At 40.4% G+C, this 21,405-nt stretch overlaps 1 protein-coding gene across 3 annotated transcripts in view; it reads right to left on the bottom strand.

Annotated features, from left to right (window-relative positions):
* nek11 (NIMA-related kinase 11) overlaps window positions 1–21,405 on the bottom strand; it is a 355,541-nt gene that overhangs the window by 229,392 nt on the left and 104,744 nt on the right. For all 3 annotated transcript variants that reach the window (XM_072283318.1, XM_072283316.1, XM_072283319.1), the window contains exon 3: window positions 8,436–8,601. In XM_072283318.1, the coding sequence (XP_072139419.1) occupies window positions 8,436–8,601 (166 nt within the window). The remainder of the gene's footprint in view (window positions 1–8,435; window positions 8,602–21,405) is intronic.

A 21,405-nucleotide genomic window follows, 5' to 3' on the forward strand; every position in this document is an offset into this window, starting at 1 on the left:
GTGCTCTTTATTTTTGCTGGTGGGGGGGAGGGGGATTGTTGCTCGCTGCCGCTTACGCGCGGGGGGGGCACTTCAGGGTTCTAACATTTAACTATCATTCATTCTCGGGGCACTCCTCTGTTTTCGTGGATGTTTGCGAAGAAAAAAGCATTTCAGGATGTATATTGTATACATTTCTCTGGCATTAAATTGCACCTTTGTGCCTTTGTATTTAAAGATACAGGCCCTTCCAGCCCTAATGAGCCTACAATGCCCAATTACACCCACGTGACCAAGTAACAAACTAAGCAGCATGTCTATGGAATGTGGGGGGAAATTGGACCATCTGGAAGAGACCCATGCGGTCACGGCAGAACGTCCAAACTCCAAACAGACAGCAGCAGGAATCGACAAAAACACAAGAAAATCTGCAGATGCTGGAAATCCAAAGCAACCCACACAAAATGCTGGGGGAACACAGCAGGTCAGGCAGCACCTATGGAAAAGAGTGACCTTTCGAGCCGTGACCTTTCCTTGGGAGCAGGAATTGAACCTGGGTCACTGGCATTGTGATAGCATTATGCTAATTGTTACTCCACCATGCACCCCGATGTATAATCCAAAATGGTACTGGTGGGTACAAGTAGGTATATCTAATCATGTTCAAGGTATTCCATGACTTAGGCTCAAGGGGATACAGCACAACATGTTGACATGAAAGCTCTGGCGGGGAATACTACATAGGACAATATGAGAAATACTGATGAGGGTATTTCTCAATGAGATCAGCAAAAAATAAACTCAGAAACACAGAGGAGCAAAGAGGTTCAGAGGATCAAGCATGCAAATCACAAACCTGGTGAATTGATTTGAAATATTATCAAAATGGCTGATGGGAAGTTGTCTTCTATTGCCAGGGAGTTGTAATTCAGAAGTAAGGAAGCCAACTTTCAGCTGCATGGAGTCTCAGTCAGAACCCATCTGAAGTACTGATTCTGTTTTGCAGGAGACCTACTCTTCTTGGAAATGGTACAATGGGGAAGTCAGGGAGCAATTTCTAATGGAAGATTGACAGATTTTTGATAATTTAGTAAAGAGTTAGAAGTAGACACCATTCAGTGAAGGTGGAAGCTGATGTTCTAATGGGATCTGTACTGCTGCCACAGTTGTTACTCTTTATATTAAAGTGATCTGGATCCAGGAATTAGAAGTTCATAATCAGAACTTGGCTTCTTATACAAAGTGGACTGAATCTGGATCAAATTCAGATTCACTTATTTATCACATGTACATTGAAACACGGAGTAAAATGTGTGTTCTTCACTCACTGCTAGTCTGAATTGATTCTACGACCTACAGTCCACAGTAGTGATCCAGATCTGAATTGGGTTTATCATCACATATATCATGAAATTTGTTTTGTTTCTGTGGCAGCAGTACAGTGCAATACAGTGCACCCCAGAGTGTTATTTCCATTTATTGAGATACAGGGCGGAATAAGCCCTTCCTGCCCTTCGAGCCACACCGCCCAGCAATCCCCAGAATTAATCCTAGCTTAATCACGAGACAATTTACCACAATCAATTAAGAGGAAACTGAAGTACCCAGAGGAAACCCACGTGGTCACAGGGAAAACACACAAACTCTTTACGGGCAGTGGCAGGAATTGAACCTGGGTCACTGATACTGTAAAGTGTTGTGCTAACCACTACACTACCATGCCACGCAGTACTCTTGCACAGTACTATGTACATATTTTGATGATAGATTTTACTTTGACTTTGAGTTTTGAACAGCAGTTTGCACTTATGCAGCACTTAACACATAGCAAAGCATTTCAAGGTGTTTCACAACATCTCACAAGATCCAAAGGAATGGCAGAAGAATCTCAAGGGATTGACTGCATATCCTTCTATCCCACTGCTCCATGGATCCGCCATAAAGGAGGAGGTAAATAAATACATGCATTCCTTAAAATTGGTTCAGTGGAAACCAATCCTAAGTATGAAAGTTGTGGTTGTACTGCCAAGACCAGGACAAATTGAAAGTAGTACTGCCTTCCAGATAAAAAACGACATCCCATCTGCATTGTAAGTTGGAAGCATTGCTTCAAGGAAGAGAAGAGCAGTGACAGCCAGTATTAGTCAATATTTATCCCTCGGACAAAAGAAAATTGACCATCTGGCTTATCATGCTGCAGCTGTGGGAGCCTGCCATAATCAAATTGATTGGCATGTTTCTTCCATGAAACAGCGACAAAAGGTGTTGGCTGCAAAGCACCTTGTACTGTCTTGAATGACCGCATAGAAGTATTCATTTCTTGAATAATAGAAAAAATATCAAAATCTCGGGCTCTTTCTTTTTTATGATGTTACATTTCAGGTTCCATACTTTAGTTCAAGAAAGTTCAATTCTATTTATCTATGTTCCTCCAGTGAGGCCTGGAAATTGGTTCTGAGATATGAAATTAAGCAGTCATTATAAAGTGACTGATATGAATATTTTTGAGCCTGTTATTAAATTTCTTCTTCACTGAGCAGCCTCTACAGCCCCAGTCTCATGTTGGGGCACTTGTGCACACACAAATACATAACAGATAGTCTTCAAAGTTGAGTGTGCATAATAAATAACAAACTCAAACAAAATTTTTAAAGAAATCATTTCTATACATAGATTCACTCAGTGAACAGTATCTTTCACTGGTATTCAGAAGAATGAAGGGTGGCCTCGTTGAAACCTATCGAATGTTGAAAGGTCCCAATAGAGTAGATGTGGTCAGAATGTTTCCTATGGTGTGAATGTCTAAGACAGGGGACACAGTATCAGAATGGAGAAGTTTCTTTTAGAGTGGAGATGAGGAGGGTTTCTTTAGCCAGAGAGTGGTGAACCTGTGGAATTCTTTGCCATAGGTGGCTGTGGAGGCCAAGTCATTTGGTATATTTAAGACAGAGGTTGTTAGATTCTTGATTGGTCAGGGCATGTAGGGATATGAGGAAAAGGCAGGAGATTGGGGCTGAGAGGAAAAATGGTTCAGCCATGATGAAATGGCAGAATAGACTTGATGGCCAAATGGCCTAATTCAGTTCCTATATCTTATGATCTTAACAACAAAACAAATGGTGGTGTCCCATGAAACCTGGATCTTTCCGATTATCTTCAATGAAAAAGTCCCAAGAGGTGATCTATAAATCTTTAGCCTAGTGATTAAAGAGATCAGCTTTATTTGTCACAGGTACATTGGAACATACAGTGAAGTGTGTCGTTTGCACCAGTGACCAGCACAGTCCGAGGACACACTGAGGGCGATCGCAAGTGTCGCCACACTTCGGATGCCAACATAAGATGCCCACAACTTACTAACCCTAACCCGTACGTCCTTGAAATGTGGGAGGAAATAAGAACTCCTGGAGGAAACCCACGTGGTCAGTGTGAGAACATACAAACTCCTTACAGACAGTGACAGGAATTGAACCCCAATCACGGGTGCTGCAAGGCATTATGCTAACCACTATCCTACTGTGGTGCTACCTGATTATTGGACTAATAATAATGGTCAATTACCAAGACAATAGCTGGGGAATTTAAATTTCATTAATTAATTAAATAAATCTGGATAATTTTGGTTTTTTTAGAACGTCATTTCCGATAACCATGAAAATGTCTTAAACCCCATCTAGTTCATTGATTTCTTTTATTAGCAAAGGGAATCTTTCACCCTTAACCTGGTTGGCCACACTTCAAGAACAATTGAAAATGGGCAATAGATGCTGAACTTCTTTATTTTATTTATTGAGATACAGTGCAGAATAAGCCTTTCCTGCTTTTCGAACCATGATCCGCAGATTTAATGCGAGCCTGGTCACAGGACAATTTACAATGACGTCTTAACCTACCGTCAGTATGTCTTTGGACTGTGAGTGAAGACTGGAGCACCCAGAGGAAACCCACACAATCATGGGGAGAAAGTACAGGCAGAGGCGGGAAATGAACCCCAGTCGCCTGTACTGTAAAGCATTGTGCCAACCACTACACTACCATGCCATCCAACTTGCCAAGGACATTCATGTCCCACAAAAGAATACAAGTTTGTAAATGAGAAAAGTACAGCATTCAAAGAAGTAATTTATCTGCTAACTCCAACAATAATAGCAGGGTTGGATCCAACACCATAAATAAAGCCAATTTTAAAACAACCTAAAATGGGATTGACTCAGGGCCATGTGGAGGAGTTAAATCAGACTTCAGCACTTCTGGTAGCAATGATAACTGACTGTGTAGGTGTAACTGACAGATGGTTCAGCACAAGAAAAGATGGAATATATTTCATTGTTGGCATTTAATGACCTATAGTTCCTCCAATTCAAGCTTCACAGCTCCTAATTATTAGCCAATCATTGAAGTCTATTCATAAAAACATATTACAGCTCTGACCATCACTGCAACATGCCATAAGTTTGGCCATAGTCAGCAGCCATTAATAGAGATGCTCCACAGTGCCAAAGATGAGATTCCTGATGGAAATCAATTCTGACAAACCAGCAATACGTTTTCATTACGTGGTGGGAAAATAGCTTTTCCTGACTCTTTGCATTATTTTCACTTTGAATAAAATAGATCTTGCTGCATTCACACTTTTTCCACTTATTTACTATGAGAATAGCATACTTTTGTAGAGTAATTGAAAGCTGCATAGCTAGTGTTGAAAGCAAACTATTTTCAACTCAAAAGAAATTTTGCTCCATTGTATAGAAGTACAATAGCTCATAAGGAAACAAAAAGAATCAAAGCAGTATATTCAGCAAGTGTTACTCATCCCTAAGCTCAACATTTTTGCTGGATATCTCCAAATGAATTTTACCCTTATCCAAGAGTGTAAGAAATGAAACTAGGCATACAGTAATCACCCCTCTTCTCCTACTCTTCAATTCAATAAGATAAGGGCTTATTCTATAACCAAATTCATGTCCTTAGTCCATTTCATAAAAATTCGGTAACACTGACCCCGACCCCCACAACTCAATCCTGAATATAATTAGCAATTGAACATCCACAGCTGCTGAGGGTCGCAAACTCCAAAGATTTACAACCTCAAAGGGAAGAAATTGCTTCTCACTTTGAAAAGATTAGTCACTTTAACTTGCATCTAAGTAACTAATATCAGTAGTTAAAAAAAAATCTTTTTGACAGCCGATTATGTTTTGCAACTCCAGAAATTAAATCGAGAGAAAAACACAGGAGCCACAGATACTCATGTATGCTATCTTTTCTTTCATGAAGTGGTCACATATGGTGCGGTGGTGTAATAATGTATGCCATTCACTATCTTTTACATATAACCCGTATTGAATTATGTAAACTACAAAGAATGCTTACTCAAGCAATACATTGACAATATTACTCAAATATTACTGAAATATCAAACACACAACAATCCTCCCTGCTTTGCTATAAACTCCAACTCAATATAAAATGCATCTCAACTCACATACATAATGTACAGAATTTCTCTCTAGTCATATATACGACATACGATACAACTATTATATAAACGTCCACAGCATAGTAAATTTTAAATTGTCCCATTGAGGCCTAAAGACTTAATCACCATGGACAATTTCTTACTCTTGTGGGATAACATATTTCCTGACAAGGGGGATCACTCCGCTTGGAAGGTGAGATTTGTGGCTGTGAAACAACTCTGGTTCTGGGGCCTCCTTCAAGGTGGTTATAAGAGTTGATTCTGGGACTGCAAGGAATAGTTTTGACAGCTCTGGACACCTTTCTGCCAAATCATTTGTAGATGGGTGGTAGTACAGTGCAGATGTAATATGTCATTTTCCATTCATTTTCAGGAATGACTGAAACTGTTCCATAACAAACTCTGGTCCATTGCCAATAACTAAGTGTTCTGGAACACCAGTTCTTGAGAAAAGGCTTTGCAACACATTATCAGAGTGCAAGGCTGTAGAGGAGGCAATTGCGAACACTTCTACTGCTGGAGGAACTCAGCAGGCCAGGCAGCATCTATGGAAAGGAAGTAAGCAATCAGCATTTCCGGCTAAGACCTTCAATCAGGACTGGGAAAAAAGATAAGAAGTCAGAGAAAAAGAAGGTGGTGGGGGAGGAAGAAATACAAGGTAGTAGGTGAAAGGTGAAACCGGGAGAGGGAAAGGGGTGAAGTTAAGAGCTGGGAAGTCGATTGGTGAAAGAGATAAAGGACTGGAGAAGGGGGAATCTGATAGGAGAGGACAGAAGGCCTTGGAAGAAAGGGAAGGGGGAGGAGCACCAGAGGGAGGTGATGGCAGATAAGAAGTTAAGGTGAGAGAGGGAAATGGACAAGGGAGTGGCATAGGGAGCATTTCTGGATCATCTCTGCCATAACAGGGAGACTTCCGATTTGCAATAGGGAGAATACATCAAGGAATGTCCTCTTTTGTAAATTGTTCAAGCATTTCCTTTACCAAGGATAAATGGCACAATCCAGCAACATTTCCATGATTGGTTATCCTCTTGAATTTGACCTTGTAATTGTGTCCTCCAAGAAACAGCCGACCTCTGCATTCCTGCTGCTGCTGTTTGGGGATTGAAACCGGGCAGTAGTGGTCGATGATCAGCAATGAGCATAAACTCTCTCCCATACAAGTACTGGTTGAAATGTTTTACGCCTCAAACCAGACTCGAGACCTCTGTCAACCTGTGCATAAATTTTCCCTGCAGCGGTAAAGGAATGTGATGCAAAGGCTGTGGGTTGCTGACTTCCATCACTCATAACATGTGATGGGCAAGGCGAAGCTTCACTAGACGATGTGGATCATAATGTGTCAGTACAGAGTCTGATGTCACCATTTCCTTTACCCTTTGGAAAGCCATCTCACACTGCTTTGCCCATTGTTATTTCTTTCTCGCAACACGCTGGAGGAACTCAGCAGGTCGGGCAGCATCCATGGAAATGATGAGTCGACGTTTCGGGCCGGAACTCTTCATCAGGACTGAGGAGGGAAGGGGCAGAGGCCCTATAAAGAAGGTGGGGAAGGGTGGGAAGGAAGTGCTGAGGGTTGGAGAGACAGAGGTGAGGGAGCCCACTCTGACCACCTGCCAGCCATCTGACAGGATCCAGCCACACAAGGCCGGGTGAAGGCCGAAGTCTCCGAGTTTTTGTCGATACTCCTTCCCACCCTCCCCCACCTTCTTTATAGGGATTCTGCCCCTTCCCTCTTCAGACCTGACGAAGGGTTCCGGCCCGAAACGTCGACTCGTCATTTCCACGGATGCTGCCCGACCTGCTGAGTTCTTCCAGCGTGTTGTGAGTGTTGCTTTGATCCCAGCATCTGCAGATTATTTTGTCTTATTTCGTTCTGATCTGTAGTAATAAGTTCAAAGGATGGAACACAATAGCCAGGTTTAGCAGGAACCTATGAAGGTCACAAACAAATCCTAAAAAGAACTGAAACTGTGACACATATTTGGGACTTGGGGATCCACCAGTGCATGAATTTCCTCACCAGATTTGTGTATTGCTTGTGTGCCAGGGGGGCAACCACAGTAAGAATTCACACATGTTGCAAAGTCCATAATCTTTTAATCTTTTTAACACGGTTTGAAGATTTTGGAGGTGCTCCTTGTCATCCTTACCAGTAACAATGATGTCATCCAGGTAACACTGAGTGCCTGAACAGCAGCTGGCCCATAGCTTTCTGCCAGAGTGCAGCTGCAGATGCTGTTCCAAAAATAAGCCCAGTATACCAATAAAGCTCTCCGTGAGAGCTTACAAAATTACAGAATTGATATAGTTCCACTTCAACACTTAGAAACCATAGAAAAGCTACAGCACAGAAACAGGCTTTTTGGCCCTTCTTGGCTGTGCCGAACTTAGCACAACTTAAGTGCAAGAAATCAGATTTCAGCAGTCTGGAGTAAATAAACAGTAACCTCCACTCACTCCTAATTCTGCCTCATTATCGCACATTTTTTTTAAAAAAAAGACTGACCTTCTGCGGTATCGTACCTTGCGGCTAAAATTGACGAAGCAGAGTGAAATATCAATGAAATATCCAACGCGTTATTGAATGGAGAGGGGTAAGAGAAAAGTTGCATTTGCTCAAGACAGTTTTTACTGGCTGCCAAAACTAAACATGTTTCCTTCCTATATTCTCAACAAATTTCTTAAATTTCTAAAAACAGGTTTGATTACTAGTTGGCTTGATGTCTTATACATTTTATATCCACTGAACTGCAAAGGTGGTGGTGCACCCATTTACTGGAATCCAAAATATCACAGAAAACTCTGGATTCAGTCCAAACACTGTAGTGTTTGAGACAACAACACATAGCCATATAAACAGACTGAAAAGGTGGCACTTTAAATGAACCAATTCTGCTTTTTCTCCCCCATGCATAAATCTAACTACATTAGAAACATTACAGCTCTTCTCTAGGCTTGTTCATTAATTGCTCACCTCACAGTATTCTGTAATGATGCAGAAACTGAATTGCTCTACAAAGCTGGAGTAGAACTTAACAATTGCTGGATGGTCAAGCTTCGAGAGCAACTGTGCCTCCAAATTAGCCTGCACCGTCTCATTTGGCTCCAGATCCCCAACCGATATCTCCTTTAAGACTTTCCTACAAAAAAAATTAATAGAAGAAAGAAACATAAATTTTCTTTGGCAAGGATATGGGCTGGTTAAAATTTATCAACCCTTACATGGGGAAATTGATCATAAGTGTTTGGCATTAAGAGGTTTTTAATGAATTAACTGGTGTAAAAGATGGCAATTTGCCACTGCTAAATCGTACCTCAAAGTAATGCAAGTAAAATTCTCAACAAGAATATGATTCATGATATACCAGAGCAAATGACCACATTTTCCGAAAACTCCAACTGCAGGTTAAAAGGCCAGTTTTAGTGATGTTGTTTGGGTGTAAAATACAGTGGATTCTGCTTAATTGGGACACATCAGGACCAGTACATTTGGCCCAATTAAACGGCTGCCCCACTTAGCTGAAGCTTCATGGAAATTGATGAAAATGTATAGAAAGACAAACTGAGCAACAAATTGTGTATTTAGATCAAATGCAGAAGAAATTAGAATACTACCAATACTACTACAGTACCATAAAACTGTGTATTAGTCCTTAACAGTTCTTGACAGAGGAACCCATCTACCATGTTCTTTTGACTGTAAATTAACTTTAAGTTAACAAAATCAGCACAGACTCCGTGCAGATAATGGATTGCCCTCGTACAATGCTTTTGATGACTGCATCCTCAAAATCTTCATTTTCAAATGTAACATTCAAGATGATTGTCGATACCTTCAAATTCTTTGCAGTTCCTAACTTGTTGAAATAGTGAAATCAATTCATTTTCACCAATCCTTGCTGGAATCTGTAAGCCTGAATGCTTGAAGCTGCAGTGAACAAAACAGTTCTGAATTGTCTTATTTCTTGCCAACTATCAATGACAAAAGTCACTGTTTTTTAATACAAACACATGCATCTGATTCTATTTAAAAACTGTTCGCTCTAAGCATGGTGTCCTGTCCAAGTACATGTGACAGACGCTAGTTAGAAGCTGTTCAGCAACAGTCTTCTGTCCCACTTAAGTGGCATGGTGTCCCAAATAAAGACATGACATCCTGATAATTTTCTCAATTAGTTTTTGTTCTTTAAGAGTTGTCACAAGTAATTGGCTTCCCCGATTAACTCAGCGGCCCCCAACCACCAGGCCGCGAGGAAACGATATGAGTCAGCTGCACCTTTCCTCATTCCCTGACACGCACTGTTGAACTTGAACATAAGGTTGCCAACTGTCCCGTATTTGCCAGGACATCCCGTATATTGGGCTAAATTGGTTTGTCCCATATGGGACCGCCCTTGTCCCGTATTTCCCCCGCTAAGGTAGAGCATTCCTATGAAACCTTTCATGCCAAAATAGCATGAAGCGAAGAAGCAATTACCATTAATTTATATGGGAAAAGTTTTTCAGCGTTCCCAGACCCAGAAAATAACCTACCAAATCATACCAAATAACACATAAAACTGAAAATAACACTAACATATAGTGAAAGCAGGAATGATATGATAAATACACAGCCTATATAAACCAGAAATAATACAGGTACAGTATAGTCAGGAAGATGAAGGCAAAACCGATGTGTGGAAAAAACTCGACACGTATGCGCATGCACACGTCTACGCGCACATCATGCATGCGCACACAGGTGCCCGCGCAAGGCTTCATGGTCATGGTAGTCCTTCCTAGGGTGAAGTATCCCGAGATTTGATTGCTACTTTTGTCCCATATTTGGGAGCGAGAAAGTTGGCAACCCTAACTGTAAAAGACATGTTGAGGTAACCCTACTTGAACACCACCCCACCGCCCCCCCCACCCCCGGTTGGCCAGTCCGCAAGAATATTGTCAATATTAAACCGGTCCGCGGTGCAGAAAAGGTTGGGGACCCCTGGATTAACTAATGGTCCAATTAAACAGAATCTACTCTATTAGCCAGTGCACCAGGGTTAGCTTCGTCATTATATTCAATATTACATCATGGGATTTTTAACAACCACAGAAGTAGACAAGGCCTCTTCCAAAGGACAACATCTGCATCAGTGCAGCTCTCTGAACCATGTTGATGCACTATACCCACGAGTTCAACTGTATTTCTAACCCGCTGACTCAGAGGGACACGTGCTACTACCAGTCTGCGCAAGGAACTCAGCAGGTTGAGAAGTATCCATGGTGCAGGAAGGAATTACGGAATGAAAACCTACATCGCGACAACAGGGCATTTAAGCTACCCAATAATAAACTACCCAAAAACAATTTAAGCATTATTTAAAGAGTTAGGTATATAACAATAGATATATAGATAGAGAGATAGATAGACAAATAAATAAACAGACAAATAGATAGATAGAGCACCAATTTCAATAACACAACACTGAAGTCATAATAAGAATCACTCTGTGAACCTGCTCACATGAGATGGAATTGCAAGGGAATTGGGTGACATGGTGATCGTGTGGGATTGAAGTCAATGGTTCATCATGATCTCAATGAATTGAGGAGTATCAGACTTACCATTTTATAAGATGAAATGTATAATCCCAAAACGGAAATAAATTCAGCATCAAATATCCTGGGATGATTTAAAACTGCAATCCACCATTTGGAAAGTGATGGGTGCAGTCCAATCCATCACCATTGATCACAGCTACAAGGACCACTGCCACGAGAAAGCATCGTCAAGGACCCCCATCATCTAGGACATGATCTCTTCTCGTTGCTGCCATCAGGTTGAAGGCACAGGATCCTTACGTTCAGCAACAGCTATTAGCCTTCAACCATCAGGTTCTTGAACCAGTGTAGATAACTTCACTCACTTCATCACTGAAAGGATTCCACAATTAATGGATTTACATTTAAGGAGTCTACAACCCATGTTGTCAGAATAATTTATTCACTTATTTGTTTCTTTTCTTATTTGCACAGTTTGTCTCCTTTTTCATGTGGTTGTTTGTCAGTCTTTGCGTGTAGTTTCTCATAGATTCCATTTTATTTCGCTGTCTTACTGTGATGCCCGTAAGAAAGTGAATCTCAAGGTAGTATATGGAGACACGTACATACTTCAAAAATAACTTTACTTTAAATTTTGACTTGGGTAATGGATCTAACTCAATTGCTCTTTACCCTAGTATCTTTGATCTAATCAAAACTCATGATGTTCACAATTACTCTTTGATCATTGGTACTCTGCATCTACTGCGTGTTTTTTTTCCAGTCTTGAAATCCTTTCAAACTGAAAACTACAATAATTGAAGTGTATCCTAGAAAGTAATCTTCAATTAATAGAATCAGAAAAACAGAGACACTTGATCTCAGTTATCGGAGGTGCTGGATATAACATACATGTTAGGAAATTCTTCTCAGTAAATCAGTTTCTCGTGTTGAAACAAACACATTTCTCTCTTGCCATATTTATTAGGATGTCCCTTGTTAAGCTTCCTTTCAGAATTGCATGTCAGTCCACCTTCTTTGCCCTCAACTCTACCACCTGCTGCCCTACTGATGTGGTTCCAATCCCCATATCACTCTGGTTTAACTGACAGGAGACAGGGTAAGGAGAAACTGATCATTTCTAAGCTGAGAGGCTAAGATTTGTGGGCTGGTGCGTTGACTCCCAGCTAGTGAATCTTGCTCAGTGATTTGGACGAGAGAACCAACTGATATACATCCAAGTCTGCTGATGTTACAGAAGTTGGTTGCAAGCGCGGGCTGCGAAAGGTGATGCAGATAGGTTTTAAAGGTAAATAGGCAGACTCAATGAATGGACATTGATACAATAGATGGAATAAGAAACATTTTAGTCAACAAAACAGAAAGATGGAGTATTGACAGATACAGATTCAGAATTTAAATGGCAAAGGGATTCGAAGTATTTGTATTTAGATGCCCTGAGCAAACAAATTACATAAAGTTAATGTGCAGTTACAGCAAGTAGGTAAAAAGAAGAAGGGTGTATTTTTTTTGCAAGGTTATTAAGTACCAGACTAAAGATGTCTTACTGCAATTATATAGGACCCCAGTGAGACCAAACCTGGAAAATTACATCTTGTTCCAGAGTCCCAAACTAAAGGAAGGTATATTTATATCATTGGGAATGCAACAGAATTTCTCCAAATTCATTCCTTGGAGGGCAAAGAGAAAAGATCTACTCGTTGAGTTTCAAAGAATGAGGGATGTTCTTACTGAAAAAATGAAATCCTTATTAGACTTGACAGAGAAGATGCACTGATGTTTCCTAGGCAGGAGTAATTAGAACCTGGGATCATAGACTCAAAACAACAGGTTGGTCATACAGGGGCAAGATGAAAGTAAAAAAGTACTTCACCCAGACGTGAATGAACTTTTTGAATTCCATCACTAAAGAGGGCTGTGGATGCTCAGTCACTGAGAATCTTCATAACAGAAATCAATCTGGGTATCAAGGGATATAAGCTTAGTGCAGGCAAATGAGGATAAAGGTAAGAGATCAGTCATGGGATCCAATCCTACTGCCTCTTCATGACAAGGCACTCTTTTCAATGTGGCACAGCAGCCTAGTCGTTAACGCATCGCTTTGCAGAGCCAGGAATCACCGATCACAGTTCGATTTCCGCTGCTGCCTGTTAGGGATTTGTACATTCTCCTGTCATGGCTTCCTCCAGGTGCTCTGGCTTCCTCCCACGTTTTAAAGATGTACGGTTAGGGTTAGTGATTTGTTATGCTACGTTGGTGCCAGAGGTGTGAGGACACTTGTGGACTGACCCCAGCACGATGCTCACTGACTTGACTTGACGCAAGTGATGCATTTCGATGTATGTTTCGATATACATGTGAAAAACAGAGCTAATCTTTTCATCTTTTATGCCTCTTCTTTAATCTTTGAGAAGGAAAAAAAAGCAGATAATGGAAGCCAATAATAAGAACAGAAAAGGCTAAAGGCACTCAGCAGATTATATACTTTACCTGTGGAGAGAGAAACAGAGTTAATATTTCAAGTCAAAGACCTTTAAGCCTTTTATATATTTCTGCATCAGACTTCTTTATATTGCTGTGCCAGGTGAGACTTGCAGCATTTGTCTTAATTGACTCACTACTGCTGAAGCTTATTTTTGTTGGAAAATAAATTGTCTATCCCTCTTCTCCACAATCTCCTGATAGCACACTGGGCTGGCAATGTGAAGGTTAATAGCAACGTTGCCATGGTAACGTGTCCAGCTAGTCATTGACCTGGTTGCGTTGAGAAGGTTTAGGGAGCAAGTCAGAGATGCTATGTAACACTGCAATTCTCTTTGTATGAAGAGCAGATCCTTCTACCCCACCCCAAAGTAAAGCATGCATTGCAATAACTGCAATCAGATCAAGAAAGGCTTATATTTATAAATGTTTCTTTTTAATGTGTTTTTATTATTCATTGGATATGCATGCCACTGACAAGACCAGCACTTGTTCTGCATATTTATACATACACCCTTGAAGAGGGACCACACGGCAATATTTCCCATTTTCCAGGCTAACACACAAGGGCCAGGCCAAGATCAGATTAGCAGACTTGCCTCTCCACAGGCAAGACCTCATTGAACCAGATTTTTTTTTAAACAACCCAATAGGTTCACATTCTCTACCTATTCCCCTTAGATTTTATTGCAGATTTACTTAAATTACGTGAACTTAAACCCCCCAGCAGGATTCAAACTCACGTCCCACATCAGCAGACCTGGCCTCCAGCTTCTAGACCTAATGCTCAGTGTACCACATACTGTGAATCACTTAAAATAAGCTAAATTTTCCCCAATGCAGATAATATTACATATACATGTAGGACCACCCACTTGGCTCCACCTATCACCTTCGAGCTAGCCTCCTTCCCCTCACCTCGCTATTTTTACTCCGGCATCTTCCCCCTTCCATTTCAGTCCCGAAGAAGGGTCTCAGCACGAAACGTCAGCCGTTTATTCATTTCCATAGACGTTGTCCGACCTGCTGAGTTCCTCCAGCATTTTGTGTGCATTGCATTATATATTCAAGCCACTAAAGGTGGGGGTGCAGGGGTTGGAAATCACCAGTTTGTTCAATGAAGCTAAGAAAACCCCACAGAGTAGAAATGGTTGGTATTGAATTCAGGCAGCATTCATGCTTTGTTCCCTGCTTCTCAAACTGGTTTGACCCAAAGGAGAGAACAGCTAAACTGTAAGCAACTAAAGACTAAGTAACATGAATCCACAAAGTACACCTGAACTAATGAAAACAAACCACCAGGAACTTATTAAGTATTTCATTTAAAGGGATAAATAAGGTGTGGAATTGGACAGATATTACTAGCATTATTTTTACAACAGATGAAAAAGGCGATTAATAGATGATGTTTTATTCCCTTTAATTGAATAGTAATTCCTATTAGAACACCATTAACGTAGCATTTGCACTGAAAAACTCAGAAGAATCATTAAAATATAAAATATATGGATCTTGTGACCCCAAACATACACTTATTAACTACATGAACGTACTGTCAGCTTACTACCAGACTTACAAATCACAGCAAGTCCATATACGGCATTGATTAATGATTGGTAATGGTTCTGACCAAAATGGATCAGTCGCATTGTACACTGGGCTGACAACTGAGCTGTTCTATTTCAATTCATATGTGATAAACATAATTTATCATATTTTATAAGTTTTATTTAATGAATTAAATTCAAGGAATTTAGAGGAAATGGGGGTACGGGAATCTCACTGAAACCTATTGAATGTTGAAATGCCTAGACAGGGTGACTGTGGAGAGGATGCTTCCTATAGTGAGCGAGTCTAGGACCAGAGGGCACAGCCTCAGAATAGAGGAATGTCCATTTAGAACAGAAAAGACAAGGAATTTCTTTAGCCAGAGGGCGGTGAATCGTTGGAATTTGTTGCCATTGGCAGCTGTGGAAGGCAGATCATTGGGGGTATCTGAGGTGAAGGATGATAGGTTCTTGATTACTCAGGGCATGAAAGGTTACGGGGAGAAGGCAAGAGATTGGGGTTGAGAGAAAAAATAGATCAGCCATGATGAAATGGCAGAGCAGACTTGATGGGCCAAATGGCCTAATTCAGACTTGATGGGCTAAATGTTCCTATGGTCTTATAATTTTTTTAAAAAAGGCCAGAGATAAACCAGAGATCAAATATAAGTAATTGGTTGGACTTATAAAGCAAGCAGACTATCCAATAATAATATGGGATACAACTCCTAAAACACAGTTAGATTATTTTGTCCAAGGGTTATATATTTAAATGGGCAAATTACTATTCCAACCATTAAAAACAGGATCATCAGAATCAGGTTTATTATCATCAGCATGTGTTATGAAATTTATTAACTTAACAGCAGCAGTTCAATGTAACATAATATAGAAGAAAAAAGTAAAAAAAAAGTAAATCAATTACAGTAGATGTATACTGAATAAATAAAAAATCATGCAAACACAAAAATAATATATATTTAAAAAGTGAGGTAGTGTTTACAGGTTCAATGTTGATTTAGGAATCGGATGGCAGAGGGAAAGAAGCTGTTCCTGAATCGCCAAGTGTGTGCTTTCAGGCTTCTGTACCTCCTGTTTGATGGTAATGCTGAGAAAAGGTGCTGAGGGTCCTTAATGATGGACACTGCCTTTCTGAGACACTGCTCCTTGAAGATGTCCTGGGTACTTTGCAGGCTAGTACCCAAGATGGAGCCGACTAAATTTATGACCCTCTGCAGCTTCTCTCGATCCTGTGCGGTAGATCCCTCCATACTAGACAGTGATGCAGTCTGTCAGAATGCTCTCCATGGTACATCTATAGAAGTTTTTGAGCGTTTTTGTTGACATACCAAATCTTTTCAAACTCCTAATGAAGTATAGTTGCTGCCTTGCCTTCTTTATAACTGCATCAATATGTTGAGATGAGGTTAGATCCTCAGAGATTTTGACACCCAGAAACTTGAAACTGCTTACTCTCTCCACTTCTGATCCCTCTATGACGATTGGTATGTGTTCCTTTGTCCTGAAGTCCACAGTCAGCTCTTTTGTCTTACCGACGTTAAGTGCAAGGTTGTTGCTACAACGCTACTCCACTGCTTGGTATATCTCACTCCTGTCATGTGTAAGTATTTGGCATCAGTTGTATTCAACTCTGCACATTCAGTGCCCTCGATTTCAACGAGATATACTGTCAAGAGCTACCAAATCTGCTGGGCAATGACTTTGTACTATTGAGGTAAAGCAATAAAATTTGGGAATGATTAAGAGACCATAAGTGGAGGATGGATGTAGGGCTGGATTTGTTATTCAGAGGGACTAACTATTACAAATCAAAACTTTATTGAGTAGTTTTGAATTAATATAGGTTGCTTTTCCTTTCAGTACCAGCACTGCCCAAAAGAACCAATTAGCAAAGACACTAGCATATGCAAGACTTTACCAGACACAACCCCATTTGTGTGCTTTTGGGCTAATAGTTTTAACTTTTGCAGCAAGAGATAGATTACTTTTCCTTCGAAAAAATCCTGAAACTTGACAAACAATTCTTGCTTTATAGATAAGACAACCTGTCAGAAAGCTCAGGAAGTTGTGGCTCCAGGTCCTATTCAAGATATGAAGACAAAAATCTAGGCTGAGACTTGAGTTCAGTAACCAAGGAAAGTACTGCCATCAATGTTGCAGGCTTTGTTAATTTGAGGCCCACTCTGAGTAATCACAAAAGACAATGAAATACTCTTATGACAAAAAGCAGAAGGGTTAACCCTACTGTTCTGATCAATAACATACAAGTAGAATTATCATTATCTAGAAGAGTTTGCCGTCCAAACTAGCTACCTCATTGTTAGTATTACAACAAAGAGTACAACAGAGCATCACTGTGATCACTACAAAGTGATTTGGGGTTGTGGACACTACTGTGGAAAAGCAAGCCTCTCTGTTACAACTTACTGTGAGCAGCTGCACATGTTGAATGAATCCAATAGCTTGAATACGAATTCAAAGCTGGCTTCAATTCCCTTTCCTAAATCTAAGAAAAGTTATTGGGGCCATCAGACATGGTGACAGTTCAGCACTTAAAAACATTGCAAAATATTATGCAGGCCTGGATTCTACAAATGCATTCTTTAAAAAGGATCTTTTCAACTGGGAGGTAGTAGAGGAGAGGCAAGAATAGTGAGTTCCTGGAGAATTAGCAGAAATTGATAGTACTGAAGTACCAATGTTTACAAAAAAGTCTATAATGGATAAAGAGTGATTTGTTTTGTGTATTCTAAAGGGAGACAACTTTTAGAATCTAAAGGCAATTGTGGAAAATTTGGGGAGAAATTTGGGCAGATACAGGAAGAAATAGCAGAGGTAACAGAAATTATAATGCAGGGTTCATTTGGCAAATGTACTTAATTTCTGTTATCCAAAGGAAGGCAAACTCATTCTCGGTAATTATGATCAAATTAACAAGATCTCTAAGTAGAATTTTTTAATCTTGACTTGAAGATGGCAAAATTGTTCACAAGGTGGAAACCAAGAGAAAGAGTTAAGTAAAGACTGGCTTGGGGCAGGTAGCTGTGGTCCATTGGGACCTTCAATGGAAATATTTCCTATTTTGTGAACCTCAGTGATCTGGAGACCAGACTTGGAAAAGTGATATCAAAATTGCAATCAATAGAAGGCTTTGGAAAATAAATTGAAGAACAAAAGTCAGTGATATCGCCAAGGTGCAATAGCTGGCAGACAAAAATCTATGTTATTAAGTGTAGAGTAGCAATATAGCTTTTTAATTACAAAATATATTCCCAAAGGGACAAAACTAAGATTTTAGAGATGGAACATTGGAAAGCTGAGGTGCAGAAGGCACTGTGAATACATCAAAATGATAGTGGCATCAGGAAACCTAACAAAATATGGAACGTTGTAGAACTTGCAATTTATAAAAGTCATAATTTAATGATAAAGGTTGTCAAAATTTACCTGATCACAATTAGAGAATAGTACACAGTGGGCTTAGGGAAGCATGTCAACAATGGAGACTTGGCATTTCACTGACCTCCGAAAATTTCCACAGACGTACAGTTGAGAGCATTCTGACTGGTTGTGTCACTGTCTGGTATGGAGGGGCCACCTCACAGGATCAGAAAAAACAGCAGAAAGTTGTAAGTTCGGGCAGTTCGATCATGGGCACTAGCCCATGTCGACAGGTGTGTCAGAAAGGCAGCATCTGTCATTAAGGACCCACATCATCCAGGACATGCCCTTTTCTCATGGCTACCATCAAGAAGGAGGTACAAAAGCCTGAAGACACACACACTCAACACCTTAGCAATAGCTTCTTCCCCTCTGCCATCAGATTTCTGAACGAACAATGAACCCATGAACACCATCTAACTATTTTTCTCTCTCTCCTTTTATACTACTTTTTCTATTTTTATATATATTTCTTATTGTAATTTATAGTTTTTCTTTTATTATATATTGCAATGTACTGCGGCTGCAAAGCAACAAATTTCATGACATATGTCAGTGATATTAAACCTGATTCTGAAGAAAATATTTTGCAATAGACGCAATTCAGTACAATGATGACTGACATAAGGAACTACAAGTACTGGGAAAATTTAGATTCAAGAAGATTATGAACGAATTTGGTTGAAGTAGTTGCAAACTGGGAAAATACAGGACAAAATTATTCCATTGACGGCAAGGTCGACAACAACAATAGAAATTAAATGCATCAGAGAGCAAATTAAGCCATTTACCAGGGAGGGTTATGAGGCAATGAAATGGACTATAAGAGTCGGGATGAAGCAGCAAACAGATCCATATGCAATAATAGGAAAAATAATTGCTATATAGGGGATAAAAAAGATACGTAAATAGTGCAATCACATAGAACCACCACTTGACAGATTATTAAGGCAAATGGATTTTATCAATCAGCCCTGTCTCCCTCCAATTCTTATATGATTAATTGCTTTTATTTTGCTCAGCCTGACAAACGCAGCAATAGATAAGATCACTCTCACACTTGTTTCCAAGTGAAATAACATCTATCAGGAAAGTGGACTGGCCACTTTTTTTCAAGGTTCAACTTTATTCACCATATACGTTTACATGTTTTAGGAATTTGCTGTGGTGTGTGGGCCTGACATGCAACAAGAACCAACAACAATTATAAAGAATAAAGAATTCTATAAAAATGTAGATACATAAATACCAGCATGTATTTACAATGTTAACAGCATTATAGAAAGTAGTTTACAGTGTTTACACTGTGTGCAGTGACGGGGAGAGGGGGAGTAATAGATAGAGTGGAGAACTAACTAGAATTGTTGATCAGATTAACCGCATGAGGGAAGAAACTTTTCAGATGGCGTGAGGTTTTTGTTTTAATAGCCCTACAGTGATTTCCAGAAGGAAGCTTCCCAGTGCCATTCATGCCTGACTTTCTCCCCCACTGACCACACACACCTATCGACATCATTTTTCATGCAACATTGATTTCTGCCCTTTCTAACACAACATGGCACTTTTGTGTACAAATTATGATCATTGCTGAACAGTATACAACTACGAGAGAGAAGAGTGGGTGGTTAAATAGTTTTTTTTCCTCCTCCCTCATTTACATACATTGTCTGGTTGCTATGGGAATACGTTTTTAGGAGCTGACACCCCTGTGTGATCGACGTGCACAAAAACTGAGTGTCAGCAGTCCAGATCAACCAGCTCGGTCCTGCAGGGAACCACGCAGGTCCCACTTTGCCAACTTTCTGGGTCTCAACCACATTAATGGCTTCAACTGAACTGAATGGAATTGAATTGACTTTATTTCTTACATCCTTCACATTCATGAGGAGTAAAAATCATTATGTTACGTCTCTGTCTAAATGTGCAATGTGCAATCATAGTAATTTATAATAATTTATAATAAATAGAACAGTCAATGTAAAATAGAAATACACTGAAATCAGCATGCGTTAAATTGGTGTGATGGTCTGGTGGAAGAAGCTGTTCTGGAGCTTGTTGGTCCTGTTTTTTATGCTGCAATACCATTCCCCCGATGGTAGCAGCTGGAATAGATTGTGGTTGGGGTGACTCGGGTCCCCAATGATCCTTCGTGCCCTTTTCTCGCACCTGTCTTTGTAAATGTCCTGAATCATGGGAAGTTCACAACTACAGGTGCACTGGGCTGTCCACACCAGTCTCTGCAGAGTCCTGCGATTAAGGGAGGTACAATTCCCATATCAGGCAGTGATGCAGACAGTCAGGATGCTCTCAATTGTGCCCCTGTAGAAAGTTCTTAGGATTTGGGGGCCATACCAAACTTCCTCAACTGTCTGAGGTGAAAGAGGCGCTGTTGTGCCTTTTTCACCACACAGCTGGTGTGTATAGACCATGTGAGGTCCTCAGTGATGTGGATGCCAACGAAGTTAAAGCTGTTCACCCTCTCAACCCCAGATCCATTGATATCAATGGAGGTTAGCCTGTCTCCATTCCTCCCTTAATCCACAACCAGCTCCTTTGTTTTTGCGACATTGAGGGAGAGGTTGTTTTCTTGACACCTATGTGTCAGGGAGATAATTTCTTCCCTGTAGGCCACCTCATTATTGTTTGAGATTAGGCCAATCAATGTAGTGTTGTTGGCAAATTTTAATTAGCAGATTGGAGCTGTGAGTGGCGACACAGTCATGGGTACACAGAGAGTAAAGGAGGGGGCTTAGTACACAGCCCTGAGGGGGACCTGTGTTGTGGATCAGGGGGGCAGAGATGAGGGAGCCCACTCTTACCACCTGCCGGCAATCTGACAGGAAGTCCTGGATCCAGCTGCACAAGGCAGGGTCAAGGCCGAGGTCTCTGCGCTTCCTGTCGAGCCTGGATGGA

The sequence above is a fragment of the Mobula birostris genome, chromosome 19 (assembly GCF_030028105.1).
Source record: "Mobula birostris isolate sMobBir1 chromosome 19, sMobBir1.hap1, whole genome shotgun sequence".
Lineage (NCBI taxonomy): Eukaryota > Metazoa > Chordata > Chondrichthyes > Myliobatiformes > Myliobatidae > Mobula > Mobula birostris.